Source organism: Rhopalosiphum padi, chromosome 1, assembly GCF_020882245.1.
Source record: "Rhopalosiphum padi isolate XX-2018 chromosome 1, ASM2088224v1, whole genome shotgun sequence".
Lineage (NCBI taxonomy): Eukaryota > Metazoa > Arthropoda > Insecta > Hemiptera > Aphididae > Rhopalosiphum > Rhopalosiphum padi.
In genome coordinates, this window is record NC_083597.1 from 10748157 (window position 1) to 10766945 (window position 18789).

At 25.5% G+C, this 18789-nt stretch overlaps 1 protein-coding gene across 1 annotated transcript in view; it reads right to left on the reverse strand.

Moving 5' to 3' along the window:
• LOC132929588 (phosphoinositide 3-kinase adapter protein 1) overlaps window positions 1-18789 on the reverse strand; it is a 32908-nt gene that overhangs the window by 10553 nt on the left and 3566 nt on the right. Inside the window, exons 2-4 of the mRNA XM_060995049.1 lie at window positions 14858-14896; window positions 13066-13325; window positions 9938-10145 (exon numbers count right to left, since the gene is read on the reverse strand). Of these exons, the coding sequence (XP_060851032.1) occupies window positions 9938-10145; window positions 13066-13325; window positions 14858-14873 (484 nt within the window). The 5' untranslated portion in view covers window positions 14874-14896. The remainder of the gene's footprint in view (window positions 1-9937; window positions 10146-13065; window positions 13326-14857; window positions 14897-18789) is intronic.

Genomic DNA, 18789 nt, shown 5'->3' on the forward strand with positions numbered 1-18789 from the left:
ATAATCATAATTTAGGTACATATTATTAATTGCTGGAAGCTTAGCAATCTCGCATCTGACGTCCTACAAGCAAATTTTATACATATACAGCTATACGTACCTATGATTAAATCGTCATTCGGCATGTTATTGTGACATCTATCACACCTATCTATAGTCCAGCAGCACTTGGACCTTGGAAGTTAGGGATAATATATATATATCGAATGGTCCGAGACACTGTACACAATGAGTGTTATAATACATTTATATTATGAATTGTGATTGAGTGGGTACTGGGTAGAGTTGATAAAGTTCTATATTATAAAAATTAAATCGAAGCAGATCGAAATTCGAATGGGTAGATACTATATTTAGTAGTAATATTATGTGTATAATGCGAGTTATTACACGGAAAAACAAATAAATATTTTCTATGCCATAATAAATTATAAGTTATAAGTTTATAACCATTACTATACAGCAGTAGTGTGATATTAATATCATAATTTCGATGTACAATCTATGATATAACAAGGGTCGTGTTTGATCCCCCAAGGATATAATAGTAAGTACCTACGTAACTGTGTAAGGTCAAAATTAATATTTGCACCCCGCCTAGGCACCAAACCAATATTCCACCGGCGTCCCACCAACAGGTGTAACGTGTTGGTATACTGTGTGCCGTGTGGATTTACGTTTTATTAAAACTCACAGATATTAAAGTATATATAGGGGCGAAGAAAATAAGAAAAAAACAAATTAAGCATCATCACAAATTGGCTATGTTGACAAACAATAGTAAGTTTTATTTTTTTGTGTAATAAAAACATACAATTACGAATTATTGTTTTTAATTTTAATTTTACATTCGCGCGATAAATAGTTAGCACGCACAATTTTGAATTAAAGAATACCTTTTATTTTATTTTAAACTATATAATATAAGTCTTAGTGTAAATTTTAAAAATAGTTTTAATTTTAAGAATGTAAAATGTTCTTATATATTTAAACTATTAGTACAGGCATAAATCCAGGACGTCTGTATGGTCATATCATTTTATTATATATTTAAAATGTATACTTTTATCATGACGGTTTTTAAAATTTAAAATGGCCAGACAAAACTCTAAAAATAAAATAAACGTTTATAAAAAAAAGAATTAACCTTGTCTGACGTTCATCTTTGTTAGTTATTATAGGTATATTAAAATTTGTTTATATTTAGAGACGTTAAAATTGTATAGACGATTGTGCAGCTATTTTGATATAATTTTCACCGTATAAATTTTAAAGCGTACCTGAAGTTCCAATTTGTATTTAATGAATATTTAAAATAATTATGACGATACGTATATACTTTTATAATTAGTTGATGTTAACAGTTTTGTACTTTTATGTTGTATTTTGTATTTGAAAAGCCTTAGCTCACCTTAAATGATATTTCATCATCCAAAGAACTTGAGAAAATTTCGTTCCGTGCGTAAGTGTTTGTTATAAAACAAATTTTAATACAATTTAACTAAATTGTTTTTTATACGAATTAAATGAAAATAAAAAAAACCATAGCCCACGCTTTATACGTAAAAATGCATAAATTTAACTATGAAAATATTCTCTACACTAATGATTATTGACTACCTATATATCATAATTGTATTCTGTAAAAAACATATTTTATGAAAAAACATTTTAGAAACATACACCATTATTATTTGTTTTGAACATGCTTTTATAAACTATCGATAGTACAATAATTTCGAAGAAATAGTATCAAATTTACAACAGGAAGCGAAGTCGATAAGTAACGGTAGCCGGTTTAATCAACTTTAGTAATGTCGTAATGACATTGACTTGAATTAACTAATTATAACAACTTATAAGCATGTATCATCTATATGAACTATATATAAATATACAAGCTAATCTACATCTATAACCGGCTACAATTCTATAGGTACATATAATATGCTACAAATATTTAATCAAGGCATTATGATATATTGTTCAGTTGTACACATTATTTGTATAATAATTATTGGTTTAATGAATACAGAATAGTATAGTATAGCCAGTATAGGTATATATAATATGTTTATGTAATATATTTATCTTTTAGAGAAATAAAAAAAAATCATTATTCTAGTCCAGCGAAAAACTGTCCATAACCAATCATATTATATTTATTATATATATAATATGTGTACCATAATAATATTATGCTTTAAAACCCAGTAGCAAATTGTTAATGCGCATCGCGGTCCGTGTTACGACAACGGAATTACAATACGAAAAAGTTTCTACATTTAAGGCATAGGACGTATATTATTATATTAATACACGTAGGTACCTATACACACACACACACACACACACACACACACACATATATATATATATATATTTATTTATTTATTTATACATACACACACACACACACACACATATATATATATATATTTATTTATTTATTTATTTATACACACAGTATACACTTTGTTGTTTCGGATGACGCAAAACGTAAAACTTGACGCTTCTATACAGTTTGAGTCGCAGCTGGGAAATTGATATTCACATCAACCAAAACATTGATGGTTTCAGTTGTGGTAAATTTGAAATTTATTCATTTATTTAACACGTATACCGTAGTGCGCCCATAATTATCATTATATACTTTTTACGCCTTTATTGGAGGACTACTGCACATGCGTATACGTTTGTACGATATGTGTATAGCAATAATACTAATATCAAATAATTTACAGATAGAAATCGATATTCAACTTGAGTCACTGATAATTGACCGTTTTACACAGTTGAACGTGATGTATATAGCTTATAGCATAGATGACCCTATTAGGTTTTCAGAATATTTTACCGCGGCAGATAATAATAATTAAGTTTTTAGAATGTAACGAATTACATATACAACGATAACGCGTTGAATCGTGTTTTAATGATTTACATAGTCAATGACATATAAATATATATATTATACGTGAAATCTGTCTGTTCAGTGGACACTGATAAGGTAAAAATAAATAATAAGCACACATAAGGGACCACAACTTCCACAACAAGAAAAATATTTTATCTGTCCTGTGTTCTGTATACTTCTGTGTACCTATACGTACGCAAGGACTGTGGAGTATAGTGTAATAATTTATTACTAATAAACAGTAGTTTTCTGAAATTGTATAGTACAATTGTGGATACATGTCGTTAAAATTAAGGTTAACATTATAAGAAATAATTTTATTCAAGTTGTTTTGGCGAGTGTTTTTATTTTTTTAATTTTGAAAAAATTATTATTTGTATTATTGTAACTATTTTTTTAAAACTTGAATTATAAAATTGTTTAACGTTACTAAAATAGAAAACAATACAAATCAACATTTAAAAAATACTCATCACAAAACATGGATCAAATTGTTTTTCATTTTTATTATTTTTTTTTTTTGTAGGACATGACCTTAATTTCAACCATTTAAACACTCTAATCGTAAATTTTGGAAGTGTAGAAAATGATTTTAACTATAATAACTTACTCCGCAGTCCACGTGAATAGAGACAATTGATGATCACTAAAACAGTGTGTGCCTACAGATTATATTATTTCCATTACATCAAGATGTGCCAAAAAAATAGACATTTCACGATAATAATATCACACATCGATAAAAATTAAACTTTTTTGTTTTCACGTAAGTTATGAAATTAAAACATATTTTAAAGTCACCTATTCCACTGAAAGTAATTTAAAAAAAGCGAAAGTAATCGTTCTGCTACATATTTAGATGCCGAGTGTACCTACCTCATCATTGAGGAGTAAGTCAATGTACCTATTAATGCTATAATGTACGTGTTTTATTATGAATAGAAAAATATATGACGAATCTTTTAAACATTTTTTCGATATTTATAAAAAAATAAAAACTTTCAAATGTTTATAAATATCTCAAAAAGAGTCAAAATATTTATAAAATTGTACTATATATATTATACATTTTGAAAATGTTTTGTAGACAATATATTATATATAATACCTAATATAGATGTAGATAAGTATTTTAAAATTTTTAATTATCAGTTTATATGTCTTAATACACTTAGTTTGGGATTAATACGAAAGGAATATAAATGGATTAAGTTAGAATATCACGACAACACTTCCTTTTAAGTCTGCGAAGAGGATACATTTATTCAAGATTGCTGTTTTTCTCAATTTATTGTTCAAATCTCAAGGTATTTATGCAGAGGGCTTGCAGAATAGAGACAAAAGGTGGAAATTTGTAATTTTGTGTAATATTTTTGAATACTTGCATTCTGTATAAATTTGGTTTTTTTAGTCGATCTTTAAAGTTAAATACCATATTAGCTTTAAAAGTGTTGTATGTCTTAGTAGTTTAGTTTTTAAAGTAGTAACTTTGTTCTGTATAAAAGTTTAAAAAGAAAATCTAATTTTTCTCATTAAATAATAAAATAACGCATTGGGTGAAATAATAGCAAGATATTCTATAGCAATAATATTCTATTGTCCAGCATTACCATGTCAATAATATCGATTGAACTACAAAGTATAGTGTTATTAATATTTTAGTATTTTCAGACTTTTAAAATACATTGTTTAATATTAGTTGATTTGATTTCATGTTATAGAGGAAATATTTTTTATTCATATACGATATACGAATATCGGAATATCTACAAACACAGTGATAAACATACATTTTTTTTAAAATATTTACATACATTAATTATTCAAGTTTTAAGTGATACGAAAATAAATGTTTTATTTTAAGTTAGGACAATTTAAAAAACAAGAAAAATTATAATACATTTTTTTTAAATAAAATGATAACACTAGTGTTTTCAGAACGGTATTATATTTTTATCCTAAGCTTATTAAATATATTTTGATAAAAATGATGAGTATAATAATATCATTTAAATTAAGGAGTACTCTGTACGACTATACTATTGACTATGAAGTTATCAAAAATAAATAACCTTTGGAAAATAATTATTATTTGAATTGTAATACCTATTATTTTTTATGTCACATTATAAAACATTATTATTTTTAAAAGGTAATTTATTTATAAATAAACATAATTAGTGTTTAGATCTTGAACAGTATATAAAAGCCATTAATTTATCAACAATGTATGTTTGTTTATATTTTCATAAACATTTCTGTTTTGGATCTGTGAGTATTAGCCATAGTTTAAGAAAATCTAATGGAGATATAGAAACCCTATAAAAATGTATATTATATTATAAGACCAAATATAAATAACAACAATTTTCTTTAGAAATCTGTAATAAATAACTACATGGTTTCATAATGTTGTTTTTATATACACCCATTAAAATGTAATAATTATGATACAAGTTTAAAATATGGTATGTATTATAATGTATAATTGTATATTATTATTGAAAATTCGGTCGAAATAATAGTGACACAAATGAAAAAAAAACATATATTTGGTTTTGGATAGTTTACTTTAATTCGAATTTAAATTACTTAATAATCTTATAAATATCAAAGATTAAGTATAAAATTAAAAATGTATATTGGTAATGTTTAGATGTGAGGAAAAATTGTTCTTTAATAGGAGTTTTTATATTTTTATTATAATATAATTTATTTAAAAAAAAAAATTAATTTTAAACAGACTATGGTTGTTAAATTTTATACTTAAAATTTAATAATAGGATTGAAATAATTTACTAAACTGCTTTAATTTAATCCTTAGTTTTAATGAGTAGGTAAAACGTAAATATTTATAGTATAATTATTATTATTATTATTATTCTATATGATATTTAAATTTAATATTTGTAGTATCATTATGACTCATGGAAGTATAATAGCCAAAGACCATAAACTGATGATGGTATATATACATTTATTAAACAATTTATTATTTGATAAAATGTCAATTTTTTAATCAACTTGTTAAGTTATTAATACAAACTGTAATTATTTAATTTTATCGTGGCTTATAATGTATATGTTGAGCTGTTTATAATATGATGATTTTATTTACATTAATATTAATAATTATTCATCACATTATTATAAGTCATTTACTTATGATGTATAAGTAATAATATCAAGTAGTGCATCTGATAAAAAAAACATACTTCCTTTATCTATAAGACATATTAGGTATACGAGTAGAGTAGGTAAGAATCATACTTTATGTTTGTTACCGTTGTAATCGTACTGGCAGGCGTAGGTTGTATTGGTAATTGGTATTCTTAATTAAATTATCATAATAGACGTTCTGTCTCAATAATAAATAGAAGTTAAAAACTTTTTTTAAGAACCTATAATATTTACGTTGGAAATTGTATCTGATTATTATTATTTAATAATATTTATTATAATTAAAGTCAGTAAATATTTACTTAACACTACGTAGGTACTTATATATAAATATTGAATGTATAATTTAATGCTAATTTCAAATAGAAAAACTAAAGATTTTATAAGGATAAAATCAATTAAGAATAATGAATATAACATCATATTAAAAATGAACATTATAGTGTAAAAAAATTAATCAATATACCTAAAATTTATAAAATTACTATTGAACTACTAGAAACTTAACCAAAAAACACCAGCGATAGTATTTGTGTAAAGTCACTAATATTTAAAATTTGATCGGTGCGTTTCGTAACTTAATAATATATTATAATATAAAATAAAACAAATTTAGTTTGTTGTACGCATTCCATCAAATCATCAATACTTCTAATCACGATATTATTTTATTAGGAGTCAGCTTAAAACATTTTATTATTTGTTTCTAAATGTGACTGTGACAAAAGTAATAAAATATAGATACAGAGTGATTAACAAAGCATGCTTGACGCCATTTTTTCATTAGTTATGCATGTATACATACTCAAATTATTAAAATTTTTAATTATACTTAAAGACCATTTATTCAATTACCTACTTATATACGAGTATATGTTATGCTAATTAAAGAGTGCCATAGGACAATACAAACTTCTTCTTTTTTTTTTTAATAAGAACCATTATTTTAAATTCTGACTGGAGTGATCAATTTCTATTATTATTATGATTTTACAGTAACGTGTATTTTTTTTTTGTGTTTGTTGTCAAATTTTTTAAGCATTAAAAACACTTACATTATTAAATTTCAAATTAACAATTTTTAAAATTGAATTCCGTTGGCAAAGTAGATATTTTTCTTGTATTTTCTAAACATTATTTTGGAAAAACAAATATTTACGCATCCCTGATTTTCAAAAAAATTGTTATTTAAATATATGTTAATTAGTTGAATCATTATACGGGACTATTAAATACTGTCTTTAGTAGTTAGTACATATATTTTAACTTCTCAGAAACGACAGAAACTATTTGTTTAAATTTCGACTAGGATACATTATTATTTATAAAACAAAAAATATATCTATTTGACACTTTAAATTAAACAAGAGGAGTTTTCATTTGAAAAAAGAAGCTTATATGCCCATAGGGTGTCTCTTATATTTTTTTTCAATCTCAACATTTAAAAATATGGTTCTTAAGTATATTTAAAAATTCTAACCACCAGAAATTAAAATTAAATGTATGCATTATTAAAGGATACAAAGGAAATAAGCATGCTTGGTGAACCGCTCCGTATATACTTATACTATAAATTACGAATCAGACGTGATGATGGTTATTAATAATTTAAAAATAAAATGATTTATTATTCTTTATTAGTTATTGTCTTATGAATGTTGTACTTTAAATTGTAGAAGCCAACGCCGTACCATTGAAAAAATAATAAAACTCGCTAGACGTAGTAAACGCCAGCCGTAATCCGGAAAACCACATGCGCACGTGTGTCGTATGTGTTGCGTACCAAAAGGAAATGGTATAATAATAAAAAAAAAATGAATAGTTACTCGAAAAATGTACATGTACACAGACACACAGTACACATAAACTACAATTGCATACATCGTCAACCCTTTTTTTCGTTATTTATAAAATCGTTTAGCAAACATTTTAGTTCCATCTGCAGGTACGGAAATAAACATCCTCATAGTGTACCACGGTGAGAACACGTGCTACTAAAGTAAGTAGCGGACTGAGACTATTTTAAGCACTTCCCTACTCAATAGTCACCCCCCTCTAGCACGCATGCTCAGACCGGTAGACGGCTGTTTTGTTTAGCCAACACTTTATTATTTTTTATGGAATTGTTTGTATACAGGAACTACACTCCGAGATGTAACGAAAGTTTTCTCGATCACATATAAATCCTATGTACAAATAATAAAACATAAACGAATAAAAATTAAAAACTATCAGTTTTAAAAAATAACCCCGGAAAAACTTAAAAGCTCTCCAACAGCAACCTTTATAATGTTTTTTAGTAGTGCTCAATGCAACAGTAAACTTATATATTATTTAAATACGCTCGAAGTAGTATTACTTTATTAATATATTATTGTGTTTGATATTTTGAAGAGCTTAATAGCCTATAGATACTGTACACATTTATCAAATAATAAATTTAAAGATAATTTTTTAATACAAAATGTTTGTGTTATTTATCATTATTCTTACTGATAATAATTCAATAAATTACCAACTGTTTTGAAAAGGGTTGTAAAATCATATTTTTTAATATTTAAGAATATTATTTTATTTTTAGCTATTTACCTAATCGAAATTTTTCATTTTAAATTTATCTACATGTAACACTGCAGTTACTAAATAGTAAATATATATTGCTAATTAACTTATATTTAAAATGTAAATAATTATACACTAACAACATTTACTAATAATCATGTACCTATAAAGCAAAAATTGTAAGTAAAGGTGTTCATTATACATCCTATAGCTTAAACATAATTTATATACAATTAAACCTCAATTTAATAATTTATATTATATGGATAATGTGAATACTGGTGAGATGAAAAATTATTAAATTATAATTTTTTTATAATTCATAAGAAAACATTACAATGAAAGTATATGAACTTGTAGACATTTACTCTAAAAATAAAATTCTGCAATCCACGTTTGCTACTCAATTAGCTTGACCTAGTTTTTAGTGAAATTGCACTTTACAGTTGTACAGTAATGTTTTAAAGTATGGTAAAATACAAAAAAATGCCTTAAGTAAATAATGCATCATAATTCCATTTTTAATTTAGAAAGTATTTTAGTATTTGTTTAATTATTCCGAGATGTTTGTCTACGATTTGAATATTTATAAATAATTGTATAGTAATTTATTATTAATGCATTTAAAATTTTGAAACCTATACCTAGTATTAATAACGATTCTTCCAGGGTTATTAGATGAATGCATATAATTCTACGCTTTATTTTATTAATTATTTAAATATTTACAATTTATTAATAAAAACTGACAAGAAAAATCAATTTTCAAATAGCGAAACTATAGTTATTTTAGTAAATGTACTATGTTGAATCGTTTAGAAGAGATAATACATTAATTTGAAAAGAGCATAAAGTTATTATTATTTTCGCATAAATATTAAATTTTAACTTTGTAAATAAGAACGTTTATCAAGATCAAATATAAATTATAATTGAATAAATAGAAAAATAAACCAATATAATTGTATATTATTTATGTTGATAAGAATTCGTTATTTCATAACTTTCCTCTTGATTAATAATTATTACTATAATTTCACGACTGTTGCCCTATAATAGTTTTGAAAACAATGCAAACAATTTTATCATAATATTTTCTAGTATTAATTTCCCACAGTCCAATAAAATCTATACTATACAGGTATAATATTTCGTAAAACACATCGACCGTTTGAATTGTGCGTGCGTAAATGCAAAAACAATTTATCGTAATAAAAGATTAGATGACTTTTGGCACAACACTTAATACAAAGCACAATTCTTTAAATTACAAATTACCTTTGAGGTCGCCTGCTCGAGGAGCTTTCGCCATGCAGTCACTTAGCGGACGTCTGCTGGAATAATTTCCAAACGAGCTTATCGAGTGTCTTCGTCCCCCTCGGGCTGTAGATTTTAGGTTGCTGTACCGAACGTCACCGCTGCTACTGAAGAATACGTCACCGTCTGGTTGTAAGTCACAGTGAACTAAATCGTGTTGTAGCGAATCCTACAACATATTATATAGAAACAATTAAATGACTATCAATTTTTGGTAATAATTTTCAAAGCAAACGTTATATTTGATTTATGATAATGCACACCGAATGCAGTCGATATACGACCGTACTAAAAAAAAAAATTCTGCAACAGTAAGTATCGGAGATTATATTAAATATAAATATACAGCAATCACTAACATTTAGTATCGATGTAATATACATATTCATAGCCATATGGGCCAATTTAAGATGTAAGTATAAATATTATACATAAAAGGGAAGGTATAATGGTTAATATTAATCATTATCGATAATTATTTGAACATCAAGTGGATAATTTAAAAATAAATATGATGAACCCTTTATATATATATATATATTCTATACATACCTATTAAAAAATTACATCTAATGTATATAAACATATACACAATACTAAGATTACTCTAAAATACAGTGGCTATATTTAATAAACTTAATTACATAATTATAGATAATCAAAATACAATAAAATGTCTACATTTAATTTAATTATCCAGTATTCTATACAGTAAGTATAAATCTTAGATCCTATTATAAATGCACAAGTATTATATTTAAAAAAAAACAACAAAATACCAGTAAATAAATTGGAGAGCTTGAAAGAAATTGATCAAAACAACTTATATAAAAATATTAATAATAATAAAACTTAGCACTAACAGAAAAACAAATTATTTGATTTTAAGCCCTTGCTAATAATGTATATGATTTGTTAAGTTCGATGATTAGATCGATGTTTAAAATTACTGGTTTAAGAAAACCAACAAAATACTATTACATTATCCATTGTTCAAAAATCAAAAGTGTATTAGTGTACACAGTTTTTTGTGTCAATTTTTTATCTTAACCTTCACCTTGAAACACATAAATGAGTGCCAAATAATCCGTCTACCCGTCCGTTTGAACTAATGATAAGAAAAAACCCTTTGCCAAAGACGTTTTCGTTTACTAAGGATTGTTTTGTAAAATGTTTAAGATAAGAAATGAGGGATCACTTTTAAAATTTAACCCTATCTTGTATAGTTGTGTTATTTTTGGATTATATAGTTTATGTTTATACAGTTGTCGAGTTGTATAAGAAAAACTATTTGTCGGACTTTTATGACTTTCCAAACAAATATATATATTTATTATTATTGTGTACTTAAAATTCTTTTTTTTTCTCTATTAAATATACTGCTGTAGACCAATAGCCCGACAACTGCACAAGTTATATTTTTAAAGTTTAATAATAATTGATGATAATAATGAGAATTTAAAAAAAAACACACGTTTAATCAATAATGGTATTATTATTATAGTTATTAGTTATTACTAATGACAAATAACTTATAAGTAATATTGTAGTTGTAAATATTTTGTCGCAAATTATTCCTTGTTTATTGGAATATTTATTGGTAGATAACCTTATTGTGAACTTATACATGACTAAATTGCATACAATAAATTTATCAATAGTTAAGTAGGTTAATCTAATGATCGCGATTAAATACTTGAGCATTAAGTATAAATATATATTATATACTATTATAGTACCATTGGTACCTACAATAAATTACATATACGCCTACATTTTTTAAACAAAATCTTATTTATTTCTATGTTAAACGCGTTATATATATGTATATTTTGTATAAATACAATCATTTTAATTGTAGTAAAGTGACGTAAAATTAATGTTTAGAATGACTGTGTTTATCATCAGTCTTAAATCTCAACCTGTCAATTGTATGACTACTAGTAAACACGCAACGCACCCTATTTACTCAAGAACATTTATATGGTGTCCTTATTCTCCAGTCTTTACAAATAATATATATGCGTTATACACGAATTTATAATATTATTTTATAATTATAAATAATATGAATTTAAATCACTAAATAACAATAATAATATTAAATATTATAATGATTGAATATTTGAACAATCGTCGAGTAGTTATAATAAAATATACTTGTAGAAAACAATAGTCAAAGGTTTAAAAAATAATACACAAATGTCCATCATAAACGTGAAGGCTATTTATATCAAGTTTAAATTATTTGACTGATTGGATAATAGTAGAATTTATTTGAAGGTTTAATGTAAAACATTTCGAAATAGTAATGGTAGTATATAATATAATATATTATACACTATTGTAATAATACTATATTATATTCAACACTAACACTTATACGTATATAAAAATACAATGAATATAAATGTACAAATAATATTTTCTTGTATTAGAGCACGGAAAGAGCTCCTTAACAATTTATATTATTTAAATTTATATTGTTTAAAATATATTAAAAAAATTAAACAGTAGTAACAATTAACCACAACTTAATTTTGGTATATAATATGTGGTTAACCGTTTATTGAGAACTAATAATACAGTAATGACCATAAAAAATCAATAACGTGTTTCATAAATTATAATTAATTATTATTCATTTAAAAGAATTATTATAATTCATTTTTTTCCATACCATTTTGAATAGTAAAAAAAGTTTGTAAAATAAACGGTCAATTTTTTACTGGTAAAATTTTACCTTTCTAAATTTATCTCGTTCGCATCTTTTCATACAAATTATATTATACTTAAACATCGATATATATATTCGTATAAGGATACAAATATTAATAAGTGTATTGTTTATATATTTTTAGTAGAATAATTTTGTTATCTAGATTAATGTGTATTTTTATAAAAACTTATCTTAGTTGAATGCATTGGCCATAATATTTTGATTGCGTATCTAAGTTTTTTAGATTGTGATTTAGGAAAACTTAAATTAATTATAATTTATATTCTGTCGTAATGTACCTATATGAATGTGATTAAATCTCCGGCGATGAATTACAGTTAGTACTTAGTAGTAAGAATAAAAACCTTACCTTGTGACCGGTGCTAGCGTGTCTCCTGTGCTTAACTGATGGTGCTACGTCTGCCGGCCTAGGCTGTCCCATCACCAGTAATCTGGCTTCTTCAATGTTAGCGCTAAAGGACCTCGTTAGGCACTTGTTACCGCTCCTATCTGTCTTTCTGGTCCTGCCCATCGATCCGGTTTCTGTTTTGTTCCTGGCCATCCTCTGCCTATCAACCACCGGGACAACCCTCCGCAACCCTTGGTTCAACGCGAAATAAGATGGGTTGTCTACAATGATAAACAGTTGTTTATACATATATATAGTTATTTTTCTTATATATACACTACATACACAATACTCGTTGATTATTTATTTTTTACACGCCTATTTTAGGGATTATTTTTTTTTCTTCTGTACATGTTTGAAATACTAATATTATATTTTTGTGTGAATAATGAACATATATAGAAGGTATACGTATTACGTACTGCGTATATATACATATTTTTTTTCTCCGTAAACAATAGTGTAATGACGTTGTCCAGATTGAATCTTTTCTTTGGGGTTATAATTTTTCGGTAGGCTGATGGTAACCGTCCGCGTACACGCTGTTCATAAACGATTTACACATGGCACCAATCGTGTGTGCAATACTTCCCCCTCCCGCATCTAACAGTTCAGTTTGGGTCATAAAAAGACCGACCTTCTGGGGCCCTATTGTACAAACACGCGGTCGTACGTCTTTTGACTCGCCGCGCCGTCACTGACAGGAAACCGGACCCCGTATACCAGACATCTTGACTGAATTTTGAGGTGAAATACGAATATCGGGAAATAATAATCCGACTATACACAATGCCATATTTAACGAATTTTGGCTGCATACGCGGTTTTTGAAATCTACAAACGGAAAACATTAAATGCATCCGGATGTATAAAGTTATGTTTATATATATATATGTTGGTCTACCTACGAATATATTATATTTTATTACACGTCATCGTGGATTATAATATTATCTCGATAGAACAAATGTGCTTAGTGCCTACATAGTGGGTACTCGGAAGTGCATCTAAATATTACGCTAATTGTCTTTTCTAGCCGCCTTTAAAAAATACCACGAGATTTATGATATTTTACCGACAAAACCACGTTTGAAAAAACGAACGTTTCGACGTAAATATAATATGAATTATAATAATATACTCGTTAGGGTCGTAGGACGGTACCAGTTATATTCTATTCTATCTCTACGGTTAGAAAATGTTAGATTCAGTGTGCTAAGAACGAGTAAATCGTACCTATAAATAATATTATGATAGAAAATAATTTAATAATGGTTTGCTATTATGATACAATAATGTTCCGCGTTATATTTAATAGACGATTTTAATGGTATAGGTTATAGGACAACGGCGGATGTATACTTATGTATAATGAGATCTCCGTGCGGTGGCACACTAAATCGTGTGTAGTCGGCGGCCCCGCTGTTTAAAAAAAATTTAATCGTTTTGAAAAGAAAACGTTTTAGAAATATATTATGATAATAATAATAATAAAAAAAATTATATATTATAATCGATTAAGTATTTCTAGTCACGGGGATGTTTTATATGCAGGAAGGGCGATTTAATGGGCATTGTGTGTGTACACGCGCACGCGTGCGTGTAAGCGTAGATAATATACAATATGCAGTATAATATAATATAATATATAGTGTGGTGGTCTTCTTATTTACTATGCACACGAGTGCATATGTAGCGTATAAGTTATTATTGAACATCATATTGTAGTAAAACCATCTTCAATGCTACTTACCCATTGCCGTATCCATTATACCACTAATTCTCAGGAAATCTATAAAAAAAAAAGAATATAAAAACGTAAGTATATATCATACAAAATTATTTAGTATTAACTGTATACAAGTATATGTAAGGATGTATAGAATATTATTTTGTTATTATATTATACATTATTGCAAACAATGATCCGAATTTCTCGAAAATCGATGATTCAGAAATGTACGATACGTAATATATAAGTAGGTACATCAGATTAAAGTTTGTTTCTTGAATTAATCAACAAAAATTTAAGTGAAAAGTTTAGATCTGCAGGGATTTACAATTGGGGTGCAGTGAACTCGGATTGCAGAAAATATAAATACATTATATTTATACACGTTTTCTAAAGTTTTTAAAATATAATAAAAACCTGGTAAGTCGCTCTGCTGAGTATGTTGAAGGTGTCGATAATACAAATTAAAGTATAGAGTGATACCTATTTCATTATTAAGTAATATAGTGTAATAAATGTGTTGAATTTGAATTCAAAGATAAATTATTATTTACGAAAAACGAATTTGTCGTAGACAGTCAGTCTATATTCCTATATGGATGTTCAATTATATAATATATATTTATATCGCTATTAGTAATTTACTTTAGAGTTAACAATACGATAAGTTTTATTGATGTTAACAAGGTTTTTTCATAAATAATTCGCATACAGTAATTATAATAATCTAATTTCATATAAAATAAACATGTAGTGGCTGATATTAACTTAAGTCAATACCGATGTAGCAAATACTATAGAACAATGTAAATAGGATAGTGTAAGATCACGGTATAAATAGCTTAAAATGAAAGTAAATATTTAAAACAATTTATTGTGTATACCTACTGTATAGCAAATAATAATAATAATATAATCACAAGTTAGAATAGTTACAACTAAACAAGAAAATAAATAAGATTCTAAAGCATGTGGTATTATAGTGTACGCGTGTACGGTAGGTATACACATGTAATTTGAACAGAGATGTATTGATTATCTAGGTCCAGTAATGTTTAACTCATTACCTTTGACCATAAAAAAATATTTTTTATCATTCCATTAAAGTATAGTAATATATATTAAAAGAATTGTTAACATTTGGTAATTATACATAGATGAATTCGACCATTTGTGTATTTATTAAATAGGTAACTATAATATGATACATAAGTTGTATAAATTATTTTGTATTGTTTTCTATTATTTTTTTGATTTTGAACTTGTTATTTTCTTCATTAATATTTTTCTGCTTTGTAACTTATTTAACCCCCCACAAGCTTATACTGCAGGGTATAAACTTTCAAATTATATATTATACTATAACTGTCCCAATGCACTTCGTCGCCCGTACAAAATGCACCCGTCTTAAGTTTAGTTGCCTATAATGCTAACAATGCTAACAATTAGTAAAAGGATAAAAACAATTTTTGGTTTTCTGATTTTGTGTATTGATGATATCTCTGACATATCAATTTTACATAATTGTCCCGCTTAGAGTTGCATTTTTAGCTGGAAATCCGCGAGCCGCACAATATATTATTGGTATGATATTTATAGGTATACAATTTATACAATTTACACGTTTATTTTAATTATTAGATAACTCAGAGGTTTTTTAACTTAGACAAATGCTATTGCGATAGAAACCTCCATGATTTACTCTTTCGTTCAAAAAATCAAGAAGCTATTATAAGTGGTTCCAGAGTTTACCCCGTATAAAGATTTTTATTTCACATTTATATAGTTAGATAGATATAATATCGTAAATATATTAACATTTTAATATACCGACATTTGTAATCATTATTTTTATGTTAAATGTCAATTGTACTATTTTGATTAAATAAATACAAATATACGTATTGGTAAAAAGTTTCAAGATCCTACAAATAATATTTTTTTAATTGTAACAAAATTTTAAGTATTTAAATAAAAAGAATTATTTTAGTTTAGGTACTTAACTAAAATAATTCTTTTTATTTAAATACTCAAATTTTTATTTCAGTATTTGAACTTCTAATAAATAAATTCAGCGCTTGCAAACGTTTTTGTAACGCTATTGTTAAATATAAAAAAATAATTGAAACCATTTTATATTTCTGTAAAATAAAATATATTATTTTTCCATTTATATTAGGTTTGTCGTTTTTCCACGCGATTTATGATTTATGTTTATTTTAGCAATTAGCATAAAATAAATAAATACTGGTCATAACGTTATTTCAATTAAATATAATATTAGTACGTTTTAAATATTATCGATATTTCATTTAAAATAAATATAAATTTAGCAATACACCTAGACCTTCATGACCCCCACATCATAATATGACATCCATACTGCCGTAGGCTTTTGTTAAGATAATATTTTTATACCCGCATATTGTTGTTTCCGCCATATTATACAAATAACGCATATCTAACATGGCAAAATTTACGGGAAGAATCTATTGACTATTGTATTCTATTATTTTAGATTCTGAGCGGAGCAATGAATACAATATATTGATTTTGTTCATTGATGTGTTTTTTTTCCTGGTAAATATTTGAAAAATGCTTTGCTTTTCAACATTGAAGGAAGTTTTTTGATAGAAAATTGGATCTTTTTAATAATATATTCAAAATTAAACATTTTCAATATTTTTAAAATTATCGAAAAACAAACAATTTAGGAAAAACAGAAATTTTTACGTAAAAATCAATTTTTAGTGTAACTTAAAAACGAATAACAATTTTGAAATTCTTACCAAATATTTATGTTAACTTTTCAGATACTTAATATAATTTTCATGATTAATTTTGGACTATTTAAAGATATTTTAAATACTCATTTTTTTTATTGTATAAACATTGATCAAAACATAGACTAAAATACTTTAAATTTAACTAAAGATGCCTATATTGAGCTGATAATTTACCAACTAGTAAAAAACGAAAATGTGCATTGTCCCAATATTTTAGATTCTGAGCGGAACAATAAATGTATTAATTCAATGATTTTACAATGATGTATATTTTTTCTGTCTGCCATCACCTTTTAAGGCAGTAAAAATGCTTTGATTTTCCTAAATGATTTTTGGTAGCAAAGGGGAGCTAATTGATATACGTTAGGTGGTCATAAGTTAAAAATACCTAGTGATTTTTTATATAATCGGAAAAAAATAAAACGAAAAATAAAAAAAACGTGTAATTGAATGCATATCCAATATCATTTTAAAATGCTCATAATGGTTCTAATAAGTTAAAATATAAAAATATTGCAAATATTTTAAAAATATTTTTGCGTATAGTAAAAATTATAAATTGATATATATAAATTTTAAGTCCTCAAAAATAATGTTTTAGAATTATAAAAAAATAACCAACAAACATTATTAAAATTTGTGATTTCATCCATATTTGAACTTAAAATATGATAATTAAAAAAATATCAAACAAGTTTGAAAAAATTGAATACGTGAAGACGTAATTATTTTAGTTAATAGTTATTAATGTCATTATGATATAATCCATAATTCTATAAATTAGCTATTTTAGATTTTTAAAAAATATGAAAGAAAAACATATATATTTAAAAATGTATTTTGAGTTTATGTACCTATATATCAACTAATAGGTACTATGAATAGTATGAATTATAATTATTGTGATTTGAGACTCTATTATGTAGTACAGTATTAATTTTTTAGTACCGACCAAATTTTATAACTACCAATTTGAAATATAGTCGTAGAAATATTTGTTAGTGAAAATTTAAAAGTTGTTTTATTTATTTTTAATAAGAATAGATATAATAATTATTTTTAACATTTTATGTACCCATTACACAATTTATATTACTCAGTATCGATGTTTAGAATGTTTAAGTGTACGTTATTTTACATCCTCTCATTACCGAAAAACTAATGGAC